Below are 13193 nucleotides of genomic sequence, written 5' to 3' on the forward strand. Positions count from 1 at the left end.
TGGCCAGTAGCAAGCCGGGCTCGTCGACCTCTGAGACCGTGATGTAGTACTGCGTCATGGAGAAGACCGGTTTGTTATCGTTGACATCGGTTACCGTGACGACCACGGTTGCAGTTGCCGAGCGAGCAGGCCGACCCTGGTCCATGGCGATGACCTCGAGGTTGATCTCATCCTGCTCTTCCCTGTCAAGGGGCGTGGCCACAGTGATCACTCCTGACACGGGGTTCACGCTGAACCTTCCCCCATCGCCCTGCAGGCTGTAGCGAACCTCACCATTGTACCCCGCGTCCGCATCAGAGGCTGTTACCATAGTGACATTCTCCCCGTCCTTGGCGTCCTCAGAGATTCTGACGATGATGGGGTTGACCGCAAACATGGGGCTGTTGTCGTTGACGTCTAGTACCTCGACCTCCACAACCGCCTGGTCACGATTGGTGCCGTCTGACAGAGACAGCTGGACACTATAGTTTGCCTTGGTCTCGTAGTCCAGTTTGGCCGTGGTGGACAGCACCCCATTGTTGTCTATGGAGAACTTGTCAGCCTCAGTTTCCACCTGAAGCACCACTGGGAAGACAGGAGCAACAGACAGGAATGCTACCTGTGAACGAGAAGGTTGGTGAGTCAGCGAAATCCTTGGTCTTGAACTCAACTCATGAAACAGTTATTAAAATAGATTATCTTAATAATCGAGGACAGTAACCCAGGAGTTGTGATTTTGTCTATGTCACATGATTCGTACAAAGGCATTAATTAATACAAGCCATTGATGAACAGTGTTTCACAACTATTACTGTCATAGAGAGATGCTCATACCAGAAGTGGATGATTGTATTGAAAAATAAGATGTGTATCTTGACAGATGAAGGGATATATTTACACCCTCGACTTTGACACCCCATTAAAACCAAAGGGCATGATAGATCGAGAGCAATTTATTTATACCTCTATCCATGCATATCTCAATCTTTATGTAACTGTAAATGAATCAGATATCAGGTAAAAAATGGGAATAACATTTCATATATTTCACATACAACATTATAAACTTAGACTTAAATATCTCAACAAAATACATGTTGTGTAGAGGAGAGAGAGAGAGGAGAGAGTTGGCTCTTACTTTAAGGATCTGCATTGGATCTGCATCTTCTTCCACTCTCGCCTGATAGGTGCGCTGGAGGAACTGGGGCCTGGAGTCCCCAGGAGCCAGGATGTCCACAACCACTGAGGATGCACGGGAAATGTCGCCACCTATAGGTGAGGAGATGTCTTGCAGTCAGAATATTTAACTTGGCCTGGTCATTCAATTTCCTACATTTTAGTGAAGCTTCTTTGCCGGACAGACCACCAGGCTTTGACAACTTGATCTCCTTGTGTGATAGGGAACAACAATAGAAAATACTATTCCTGTGCTCAGTGTTGAAATATGTATCCCATAATATGTTTTCAGAAGGTGTTGAGCTGTTGTGCAAATATTAAACTGAGTGTGGTCATTTGCCCCCTCCACTACTTCAAATCCTGATTGAAGCTCACTGTTGTAACACTTGCTATATTCTTTGCTGGATATTTATCATCAATCCCACAATGTGCACAGGCCCAAAAATCATATTTTGATTTTACATAAAATATTGATCTCATTCTCATTATTGTCTCACTATTGGGGCAGTAATTCATGATCCATGGTGTGTTTCTTTTTCACGGTCAAAATTAAAGCCTGTAGAACCCTGCAGGAACATGTCTTGTCTTCATTATGCTTTCGGAAATGCAGAGGAAATGGTGGCTTACCATCTTTGGCTGTCACGTATAGAGAGAACCGCAGGAATCTGTTTTCCTCCAGTGGGATGACTTTTGCCAGGGTGACCTCCCCGGTGTCTGCACTGATTGAGAAGTAACCATCCTGGTTGCCACCGTCAATGGAGTAAGTCACCTGTCCGTTCACACCCTCGTCTGGGTCTGATGCCTCAACCTGTGAACAGACATGAGTAATCAGTTTCAGCACAGGCATTAATAATAGATGGATGAAGTTGGCCGGTTAGATAGATAAATACATAGATAGATAGACAGATCTATTTATCTATCTATCTATTAGACAACACATCACCTTGACAACCAGCATTCCTTGAGTCTGATTGATGAAGACTTTGCCCTCGTACTTGGCGCTCCCAAACTGGGGACTGTTGTCGTTCACGTCCAGAAGGCTGATGTTGACACTAGCTGTCACTATGTTATTGGGAGCAGCTTCTTCTCTGGCTTCGACCTTTAACATCACACAAGGATGACAAATACATTTATTTATAAATGGTATGAATGTAATAGATAATATGTAGAGCAGCTAGATAGATAGATAGATAGATAGAGAGATAGAGATAATATGTATGTATATAATAACAGGATGGATTGATTATGTTCCAATATATTATTGTTTCACATAGGACTTGATGCTAATAACAAATATAGTCAAATAATAACCTTAAAATGACTCTGTTGGTCAGACCTTAGAATATAAATGATATGTTTGCTGTCTGATAGAGCCATACTCTATATTTCCCCTGAACTGCTTGACTTAGGATGCAGAACATTTTTACTAATCACTAGGGGCCCTCCACATTCTGACCTGAAATTGGAAGCTGGGGTCAGTCTCCCTATCCAGACCAGCTGACGTCTTAACCGTTATGGTGCCATCATGTCTCACTGAAAAGGGCACGGTGTCTGGAATGAGCCGGATTGTTCCAACGAATCCTCCCTTTAAAATGAACAAGATCAGTTCAGGAGTCCAATAATGTTGGTTTGACACTTCATAGATATGTGGACAAAAAAAGGGGGGATTTACATGGACATTTTGTAATAACAATGACATGAGCTTGTGATGAGATGTTATCATCAAACATCAGACATTTTGAAAGACGTCAATGTCAACAATAACATAAAATAGTATAATAGTATATATTGTAGTCACATAAAAATGTTATATCTCTGGATGCCGACTGCCATGGCAACTCATGATAGGATAATACATGCCAGTCTAATGATGAAGAATTACAGTAAAATGACCCCCAAGACATTACCAGGTCTTCATCTGTGACTTTGGCCTGGAGAACGAAGGAGCCCCCTGGAGAATGTTCCAGAACCGCCACGGAGTAGTCGGCCTTGTCAAACTTCGGGGGGTTGTCATTGATGTCCTCAATGCTAACCACCACCATGGCGTTGGCCGTCTTAAAGCTGTCATCCTGCTGTGCTGCCTGATGGAGCCCATGGATGGAACATGTAGCAGAGGAACATGGGTAAAAAACTTAGACACATGGGTAAAAACAATAACACTGCACTAAAAAAGAATGAAAAAATTCCCACCCAGTTACTTAATGACTCCTGCATGAAAGGGTTAATGAAGTTGATGAACATAAAGTTTTCCTACAAAGTCTCATCAAAAAGACAGATTGTTTAATGACTTGTGAACTTGTTTTATGGTGAACAACCACACGATGGTCATGTGATGGGCATGTGATAATAACAAAGACAGGACACACAACAGGGGAAGAAAAACATGAACCATCATGAAAACCCACTTAAGTTCCATAGTAAAAAAGTGAACACAAGTGAGCATGGTATACTAGTGAACATAAGTGAATATGGTATGTTAGTGAACACAATAAGTACAATAAACAGCACAGCAATGAGCACATCAGTAAAATAAATCATATGTAGACTTTCCACCACACGCACAGTAATAATAATAATAATAACATAGTTATTGGAACCCTGCTGCTTGGTTTATGTTTATAGCAAGTGAAATATTAAACTTTACTAACTAAGTAAAAACAATTATACATGTTTAAGTCATCTTACCTTTATCTGCACATTCACAGAGGATATTTCTTCTCGATCCAGTGCGGTTGACACACTTACGATTCCATTATTCGCATCAATGGTAAAGGAATCCTGGTACTTGCTTGGGGCCACTGAGGTGATCAGAAGTGACACAATGAATTTGGAGACCTAATTATTCCTACGATCTTGACATACAGAATGAAGCAAAGGTGTCAAGTATTACATTTGTTTTTTTTATATTGGTAGGAGAGCTGTGCTGGCAAACCAACCAGTATCTTCTAATGTGTACATGGTCATAAGGACATCATAAACAGGCCTACAGACTTGATATAGCCAAATGAACAGATGTATATGTAATGTAAACCCCAAAACCTCTGTAACTTGACTGGAGCGCCCCCTACCTGCTGTGATGCTGTAGGTCAACATCTGATTGATGCCCGTATCGCCATCTTGGGCCTTTATAGCCGCTGGTAGGACTGAAGGCAGAGGCCCTCTCTGATAAGAAATTAACAAACATTCTTAGACAACTGTTTTAAAGCATTAAATGGTTCTCTGTGAAATTACCCTTGTTTAAGGTGCATATGTACATGTTTTTGTAGTCAACCTAAAATCCTTATGTAATTCTAAGGCTTTTTTCCTAGTGTTTTTGTAGATTCTTATAAAGTCGTCTGTTTTGGCCTTTTATGCATATATTAATCATTCTCTGCATTCAAATATTTTGTTAATTTGGTCTGTCATTATGTATTATTCTTGATAACAAAAAGCACATATTGTACCTTTAACTTCATCACATGACTTGAAATGAAACTACTGTATGAACCATAACATGCTGACCAACCTCAACTGGATCTCTACATCATATCATGAATTCCAAAAGCAAAAAAGAGTCACAACTGGTGACCTCTCTACTTCTCTGTAGGATAGGTGGATGTATTCACTCAGGTTTAAGGTCCCGTAAAAGGTCATGTGACTACAAAGGTAATGAAATCATAGTTTTATGAAGGGTATGGTGTACCACCACTATTAAAGATAGGACACTTGCCTGATTTTCTGGTATGGTGGCCTCATAGATGCTGTGATTAAAATAAGGGTTCATGTTGTCAAAGTCTGTCACCTCAATTGTCACAGTCGCAGTGTCCGAGAGGCCTGCAGGGTCCTAATGGACACATTGCAGGCAGATACATGGTTGAATGGTTATAGGCAGCATGCATATCCACGCATGTCCACATACAAACACACACACACACACACACCACACCACTATTACTGCTACTACTACTTACTCGTGCTTCCACTGTGAATGTGTAGCGACTGCCTGTGTTGTAGTTCAGGCGTTCCTTCACCTGAACCAGTCCATCGACCCTTATCTCAAACACACTTGGTTCTGGAGCCTGGCACAGAACAAAAGAACATCAGAAAGCTTGAGACTTGACTGATAATGCCAGTGTCGTGGTCGAATCACTAAACCTCGGGTCCGAGTCAAGTCTCGAGTCCCCAGTCTTTGAGTCCGAGTCCAAGCCTCGAGGCACCAAATAAGAGCCAGAGGTCCCCATTAACTGAGTCTGAGTTCAGAGTCATCAATAAACTATTAGATGGATTAATCAGGAATACAGATGTGCTCTTCATTAAATAAAATCCATTGTGGAATCTGTTGTTTTATTGTGTTGTGACCATCACACTGCCCAGGCTTGTTTACTCTGTCAATTCATGTCAATGGCAAATCTGACAGATTCATAAAAATGACAAATCCATACATGTGATTATTTAAGATGAATTAGTCACAAATCATGTATTTACTTAGATTGTTGTTTTAATCACTTGACAGCCCTAGTTATTAATATAGCTATCAATATCGTATGCCAAATTATTGTGGTTACAAAACAACTAACAAGAGTCTGAGTCAATAGTGCTCAAGTTGTATCACGACTCCTGGACTCAAGTACTTAAACATTGGGTAATACTTTGCTCAATGCAGTGAGTAAGTATACTTGACTATTTCCTTTCCTCTGAGATTTTATATCTACTCAAGTATAGCCTAAATAAATCTCTAAGCACACAAAATAACAAGATAATACAACTGAAAGGCTACCCCATATTCTGCAATCTTATAGCAACTGTAAACTTTAGATGAGTTGCTAAGCCTTTATTATTCATGTTGAAAATGTATTTGAAATACTGAATACAAACATCAGTTTAATTGAATTTGTTTACCATTCTCCTTTTAAGATAATTAACTACAGTGGCCTGGTGGGCTTACCTGGATGGAGTAGGTCACTTTGTTGTTGGCATCAGTGGCATCAGCATCAACTGCCAGTACTTTCACCACTGAGGAGCCCACACCCAGTGTCTTTCATTGGAGGGAAAGCAGAGCATTATGTTGTTATGTTACATGGTATAATACTACAGAGGATTGTAATTGGTTACAAATTCCACACTAACAGGAGTGTCTAATGCTTCTTATTGCTTTGCTGTGGTCAGGGATGGATTACCGAACGGGCCCAGGCCCAGGGGCCCATGAGCTCAGGGGGCCCCTAAGCCAGAGCCTCTGCGTGAAGTCGCTGTTATGTATCTCTTATTTGTGGTTGAAAGAGTTGTATTTTGTTAATTTGCTGTTGGCTTTAATTGAGTGTACCTGCGCTGTGTTAGAAAATGTGCATGTGCGCCAGGGGCATAACTGTAGACAATACAGCCAGCGCGTAGGGTTCGTAGGCATAGGAGGTTCTGCCTTTTTTCTTTTCTCAGACATATGACTGTCAGAGTGTCGCTAGTATAATGCGACTGTGTTGAATTTGTTTTGAATCCTTTATGACACCTTATGCTATGCCCTCAAAATGGCAAACCTGTCTCTGTCATGGTTTTGGGGGGAAATTGTCAGTAGTAATCTAAATCACAATTATATGCTTATCCTACATAAACTATAGAAACTTTAAAAAAAACGATTCAATCTTTATTTATCAATATTTTCTTTGTTATTTTTGTCATATACAGATATGCAATGATGATTGCTGGGTAATATGTATCTTGTTGTCCAATATCAAGTCTCTATTTGATCATGTGACGAGACGATACGATATAGCTAGTTTAAGCGCAAAATCTGAACGTCAAGACCGACAAGCTGACCGAGCACAGCCAGAGGCACAGCACACCTGCAAGCCGAACTACGCCTTTCAAACATAAAGTGGCAATGCCTGTCTACTTTCCCAATACAATAGCCAAAGTATCTAAATCGACCGTAAAATCCAACACATTGTTGGTAAAATATGTGTGCGTGCATGTTTTGCGAGCGCATACTTATTTTTTCGCAAAGGATGGGGGGGGGGGGCTTTGACATGTCCAGGCCCAGGGGCCCATGGTTTCATTATCCGTCCATGGCTGTGGTTTGCTTTGTGTATGTGTGTGTGTGTGTGTGTGTGTGTGTGTGTGTGTGTGTGTGTGTGTGTGTGTGTGTGTGTGCGTGTGAGTGTGTGTGTGTGTGTGTGTGTGTGTGTTTGTAGGGGGTGAGGTTGTTCAAACCAAGTGAGAGTTTACAGTGCAAGACACATAAGACAAAATCAACCATAGACCAGTTGTGTGTGACCTTACCTCAGAGATTGTTGCACTGTACTCTGATTGCTGAAAGATTGGTGGATTATCATTCTTGTCTATGATAAACAGTGAGCGAACATTCTTTAGCTGTGGGGAAGATTATTCATGAAGGCATTTTTGTGTGAAAACACATAAATGTTGTTACTCAACATAACATTTAATTACATATATGACAGTACTCATAACATTTAATTACACATATAACATCACTCATAACATTTAATAAAATAATAACATTACTCATAACATTCGTTGAGAGACTCACCTCAGACCCAGAGCATTTCACAGCATAGTATAACTGTCCACCAGCCTGAAGAACAAATCATTCAACATTACTTGATTAGTACTTGAGTTGCTAGTATTGCTGTTTGTCTATGTGTCCCTGTGTGTCTGTGTGTCTTAAAATGAGATTTGACACAGCAATGTACGCTAAAAATAATTTCTACCTAAAATGTGTTGTGGGGCATTTCTGTTATTCTGTGTTCTGTAATCATTTTCATCATCATCGTCATCATTGGCATTACATATTGTCATCATCATTGGCATTGTCATCATCTTCATTATCTTCCTCATCATCACTATTATTATCACTATCATCAACTCTGCCACCACCTTAATCACCGTAACGTCTACCAGGACTAGGTTGACTTACCCCCACAGTATCAGCATCCAGTGGCTTGCTTGTGCTGATAATGGCGGACGAGTCCCCAGCGGTATAGTCGAGCTGCAGAAACGTGACTCCAATGGGGAAAATATGAGCCTCCAATGTCAGGCTGACACCGCTGGGAATCCCCTGCAGGATTTCCACCTGACCTGGATGACAGGTACACACTCACTAGTCAGCATGATAGAATCATCTACTTCCAAAGGCTGTTAAGTTCTTCAAAGGTCAAGGTCAAAAGGTCAAATGTATTCCTTATGTAGCATATCCTCAATCAATCTCTGCTCAGTCATCCTTAATCAATCTCTTTATTCCTGGTGATCAGCTAGACATCTGATCTACTAGACATGGTAGCACTTTATTTGAACCTGGCTTCATTAGATTGACAACCATGTCATAATCTTATCATAGCAGATGTATAGTTATAGCAATCAGTGTCAAGTCATGTTACAGTGTTGTGTCAGCATAATCACTGATTGTCATGACTGTATGATGCTGTCATGACAGTTACCGATAGAGGTAACATAACACTGTCAAACCATTGGATATCAGCTTTCATGACGAGTGTGAGATCTGCTGTCATTTACGACATGGTTATGTCAGTCTTATGAAGCCAGTTGCAGGAAGGGAGAGGTCAGGAATGCAGAGAAGGGGAAAAATGAAGGATACGTAAATGTACATATACATTTAAATCTTAACATGTTAGCGTCTCAAAAATAGCATATGGCTGTAGGAAATAATGTATGGCCCAGTCAACATCACCTGTGTAGCCTTCATCGATATTCCCCAGCGGTATCTCCGATGATCCGGTCTGGCAGTTCACACTTGTCTCTGGGAGAGAGGAGCAGTTATTTCTCTGCTCATTTGTAAAGCACTTTGAATTACCAGTGTGTATGAATTGTGCTATATAGACTTGCCTGGCCTTGCTTATTACAGTTCAATTTAAGATCACACAACTAAAACATAATCCTAGAAGTCCACTATAATCCTGCAGTTCAGCTGTTTTTAAGCAGTTCCTCTCATGTTAAAGCCTACCAGAAATAGAATGAAAAGATTGGGACAAGCCACTACTTAATTTCTTAAGTGGACTACTGTACCAAGTCATTCTTTAAACCTTACATACTGCTAAATATAGTGTGCCGTTGTTTTTTTTTTTTCAATATATATCTAGAAAAGAGACCTTGGGTTACACCTGCCACCAGCCCAAAGGCAACATTTGTGGGCTTCACATGATTCTACCATAAAGGGTCTCACCAAACATGGTCGACATAATCAACCACACACCACACACCTCCTCAGAGTATATTTACATTCAGTATAGTGTATAATGAAGATGAAATCAAAGCAGAGCAAACAGGTCATAACCAACACACATGAGCACATACTGGTTAGGCACTCCTACCTGTTGGAAGACACCATGAACCGTATGGCAACACCACTCCCAATATGAGAAAAACTTTAAAAACATGAGCTGTTGCCATTTCAAACGGTTGATATTTCGGTCCTTCCACTCTCCCCTAAGTCCACGCTCACAAAAGCAAGCAGTCTGCCTCTATCCAACTGTGACACCCAACTCAAAGTTGGCAAGTCAACACTGTGTCTTTGACAGTTTCCATGGCCTGCCTTCTGTTTTTATGACCCAGTGTAAAATGCAATATTTACCGCCACAGGTAATAACAGGGTCCAAGGGGCAGATGCAAACCACGGGGAACAGTGAATAACACAAACGAGACAAAGCGGCCTCTATGAAAACCATACATGGTCACACAGCAATCCGTCGAAAATGATCCGAAATGTCATTATAATGTGCGGTATAGGACAGTGTTAAGTGTTTACTTGGACCTTTGTGAATCTATTGAAAGTCTGTTCATGAAATAAAGTGAGTGAACCAACTGACAAAGTTTTTCCTCATTTAAAACTTTAACATTTAAAAATTGTAACATTTAAAAAAGACTAAAAGAAAGGGGCAAAACACCCACTTCCCCAAGCTGGCCAGTCACCCACATCTCATCAGCTGGAACAACTTGACTTGTATGAGGCATATCACTTGATTTGGATGCATGAATCCTTAATAAGAACTCGTAAGTCACCTTATTTTGTGAATATCGGGTAATGTGCATAAGTATGGCCAAGGCTATGAACTGAGTCACACATGTAGAGTGTCATTACAGAGAAAATATAACAGTCATCACAGAAGGAATATAACATGGTTTGGTACAATTATCTACTTTTTTACCCAACCTGTTTGATTTGGAATTATACCAATAAGTATCATGGCAAGCACTCTTATCAAATGTTCCCAACAGTCCTCCGGGAAATGTTAGCGGTTTCTTGTCATGTGCGTTATCGCAGAGTTTAGATGTCACACCTTGAAATCTTAGGAAATCAAAACTGATCATGAGATATTTTTCCTGGCTTCTTACCCAGCATGATATCAAGCCTGAACTTTGATCAGATGTTCGATGATGTGCACATCGCATGTAAATGTTGGCATAGCAAGCGTAGGCGGGGGACTTTGTAAGGACTTTGGAGATGATGGACCTGTTTTCAAAGTTATTAACCATCCTGTCTGACAAAACTCCCCATCTTGTTCAGTTGTGAATCTGTGGCAATCATAATAATAATAATACAAACTAGAAAATGCATTTCCTGAAGGAAATACCAGTGCATGAAATGCAAAAGTTAAGAAAGGAAGAAGAAAAGAAAGAAGAGTGAAAGAAGGAAAGAAGAGTGGAAGAAGGAAAGAAGAAAGAAAGAAGAAAGGAAAGAAGAGTGAAGCTAGGAAAGAAGGAGTGGAAGAAGGAAAGAAGAAAAGAAAGAAGGGAAAGAAGAGTGGAAGAAGCAAAGAAAAAAGAAAGAAGAGTGAAAGAAGGAAAGAAGAGTGGAAGAAGGAAAGAAGAGGGAAAATATTGAAAGAAGGAGAGAAAATGGAGTGGAAGCAGAGAGATTGGAGTGTGAGAGAAAGTAGAGTGAGAGGGATAACAGAAAGATAGAGAGAAAAAAAGTAGAGTATGGAAGGTGTCTCTTAATATTCCTAGTTATTACAGGTTGAATGGAGAGGGACAGAGAGAAGAGGAGCCTTGGAACCTTGGCGCAGGGTGTCAGTGAAGCACAGGTGCAAGCCAGTTTAATGACCCTATTATGATGTCATAATGGCCCAATGTAAGTCAATGGGAAATTTGTATTAGGTTTTTCTTTAATATCTTAAAAAGTATAAAGTTTAGAAAAGTGAAAAATTCATAGCATAAGTGTCCTTTACAAGACCTACGCGGCAAAGTTCGAACGAAGTTTCTACGTTAAGTGGTTCAAGCTGAATTAAGCGCAGAAAATCGGTAAAGAGAATAACTAGAAAATGCATTTCCTGAAGGAAATACCAGTGCATGAAATGCAAAAGTTAAGAAAGGAAGAAGAAAAGAAAGAAGAGTGAAAGAAGGAAAGAAGAAAGGAAAGAAGAGTAAAAGGAAAGAAGAGTGGAAGAAGGAAAGAATAAAGGAAAGAAGAGTGAAGAAAGGAAAGAAGAAAAGAAAGAAGAGTAAAAGAAGAAAAGAAGAAAGCAAAGAAGAGTGAAGAAAGGAAAGAAGAGTGGAAGAAGAAAAGAAGAGTTGAAGAAGGAAGGAAGAGTTGAAGAAGGAAAGAAGAGTGAAGAAAGGAAAGAAGAGTTGAAGAAGGAAGGAAGAGTGGAAGAAGGAAAGAAGAAAAGAAAGAAGAGTGAAGAAAGGAAAGAAGAGTAGAAGAAGGAAAGAAGAGTGGAAGAAGGAAAGAAGAGTGAAGAAAGAAAAGAAGAGTAGAAGAAGGAAAGAAGAGTGGAAGAAGGAAAGAAGAAAGGAAAGGAGAGTGGAAGAAGGAAAGAAGAGTGGAAGAACGAAAGAAGAAGAGTGGAAGAAGGAAAGAATAATATTCCTAGTTATACAGTTGAATGGAGAGGGACAGAGAGAAGAGGAGCCTTGGAACCTTGGCGCGGGTGTCAGTGAAGCACAGGTGCAAGCCAGTTTAAAGACCCTATTATGATGTCATAATGGCCCAATGTAAGTCAATGGGAGAAATTGTATTAGTTTTTTCTTTATATCTTAAAAAAGTATAAAGTTTAGAAAATGAAAAATACATAGCATAAGTGTCCTTTACAAGACCTACGCGACAAAGTTTGAACGAAGTTTCTACGTTAAGCGGTTCGAGCTGAATTAAGCGCAGAAAAAGGTAAAAAGAATAACTAGAAAATGCATTTCCTGAAGGAAATACCAGTGCATGAAATGCAAAAGTTAAGAAAGGAAGAAGAAAAGAAAGAAGAGTGAAAGAAGAAAGGAAAGAAGAGTAAAAGAAGGAAAGAAGAAAGGAAGAAAGAGTGAAGAAAGGAAAGGAGAGTGGAAGAAGGAAAGAAGAGTGGAAGAAGGAAAGAATGAAGGAAAGAAGAGTGAAGAAAGGAAAGAAGAAAAGAAAGAAGAGTGAAAGAAGGAAAGAAGAAAGGAAAGAAGAGTGAAGAAAGGAAAGAAGAGTGGAAGAAGAAAAGAAAGAAGAAAGGAAAGAAGAGTGGAAGAAGGAAAGAAGAGTGAAGAAAGAAAAGAAGAGTAGAAGAAGGAAAGAAGAAAGGAAAGGAGAGTGGAAGAAGGAAAGAAGAGTGGAAGAAGGAAATAATAATATTCCTAGTTATACAGTTGAATGGAGAGGGACAGAGAGAAGAGGAGCCTTGGAACCTTGGCGCAGGTGTCAGTGAAGCACAGGTGCAAGCCAGTTTAATGACCCTATTATGATGTCATAATGGCCCAATGTAAGTCAATGGGAAAATTTGTATCCGTTTTTATTTAATATCTTAAAAAGTATAACGTTTAGACAAATGAAAAATACATAGCATAAGTGTCGTTTAGAAGACCTATGCAGCAAAGTTTGAACGAAGTTTCTACGTTAAGCGGTTCAAGCTGAATTAAGCGCAGAAGTCGGTAAAGAGAATAATAAGAAGAAGAAGAATAAGAAGCCTAGGAATAACAATACAGGGCATTTCATGCACTGTAATAAGAATAAGAAAAGTTTGGATAACAATACAGGGCATTTCATGCACTGTAATAAGAAGAAGAATAAGAAGCCTAGGAATAACAATACAGGGCATTTCATGCACTGTAATAATACATGTATT

General features: G+C 40.0%; 1 protein-coding gene across 1 annotated transcript in view; it reads right to left on the reverse strand.

The window, feature by feature from the left end:
* Window positions 1-9704, reverse strand: part of LOC105909385 (protocadherin Fat 1) — an 18139-nt gene extending 8435 nt beyond the window's left edge. Inside the window, exons 1-16 of the mRNA XM_031562561.2 lie at window positions 9471-9704; window positions 8831-8899; window positions 8060-8220; window positions 7673-7717; window positions 7405-7494; window positions 6080-6169; window positions 5106-5213; window positions 4865-4978; window positions 4224-4317; window positions 3841-3953; window positions 3063-3236; window positions 2612-2740; window positions 2099-2254; window positions 1783-1963; window positions 1118-1248; window positions 1-598 (exon numbers count right to left, since the gene is read on the reverse strand). The exon at window positions 1-598 is cut by the window's left edge and continues 350 nt beyond it. Coding sequence (XP_031418421.1) covers window positions 1-598; window positions 1118-1248; window positions 1783-1963; window positions 2099-2254; window positions 2612-2740; window positions 3063-3236; window positions 3841-3953; window positions 4224-4317; window positions 4865-4978; window positions 5106-5213; window positions 6080-6169; window positions 7405-7494; window positions 7673-7717; window positions 8060-8220; window positions 8831-8899; window positions 9471-9549 — 2332 coding nt within the window. The 5' untranslated portion in view covers window positions 9550-9704. The remainder of the gene's footprint in view (window positions 599-1117; window positions 1249-1782; window positions 1964-2098; window positions 2255-2611; window positions 2741-3062; window positions 3237-3840; window positions 3954-4223; window positions 4318-4864; window positions 4979-5105; window positions 5214-6079; window positions 6170-7404; window positions 7495-7672; window positions 7718-8059; window positions 8221-8830; window positions 8900-9470) is intronic.
* Window positions 9705-13193: the final 3489 nt, after the last annotated feature.

Source organism: Clupea harengus, chromosome 24 (assembly GCF_900700415.2).
Source record: "Clupea harengus chromosome 24, Ch_v2.0.2, whole genome shotgun sequence".
NCBI lineage: Eukaryota > Metazoa > Chordata > Actinopteri > Clupeiformes > Clupeidae > Clupea > Clupea harengus.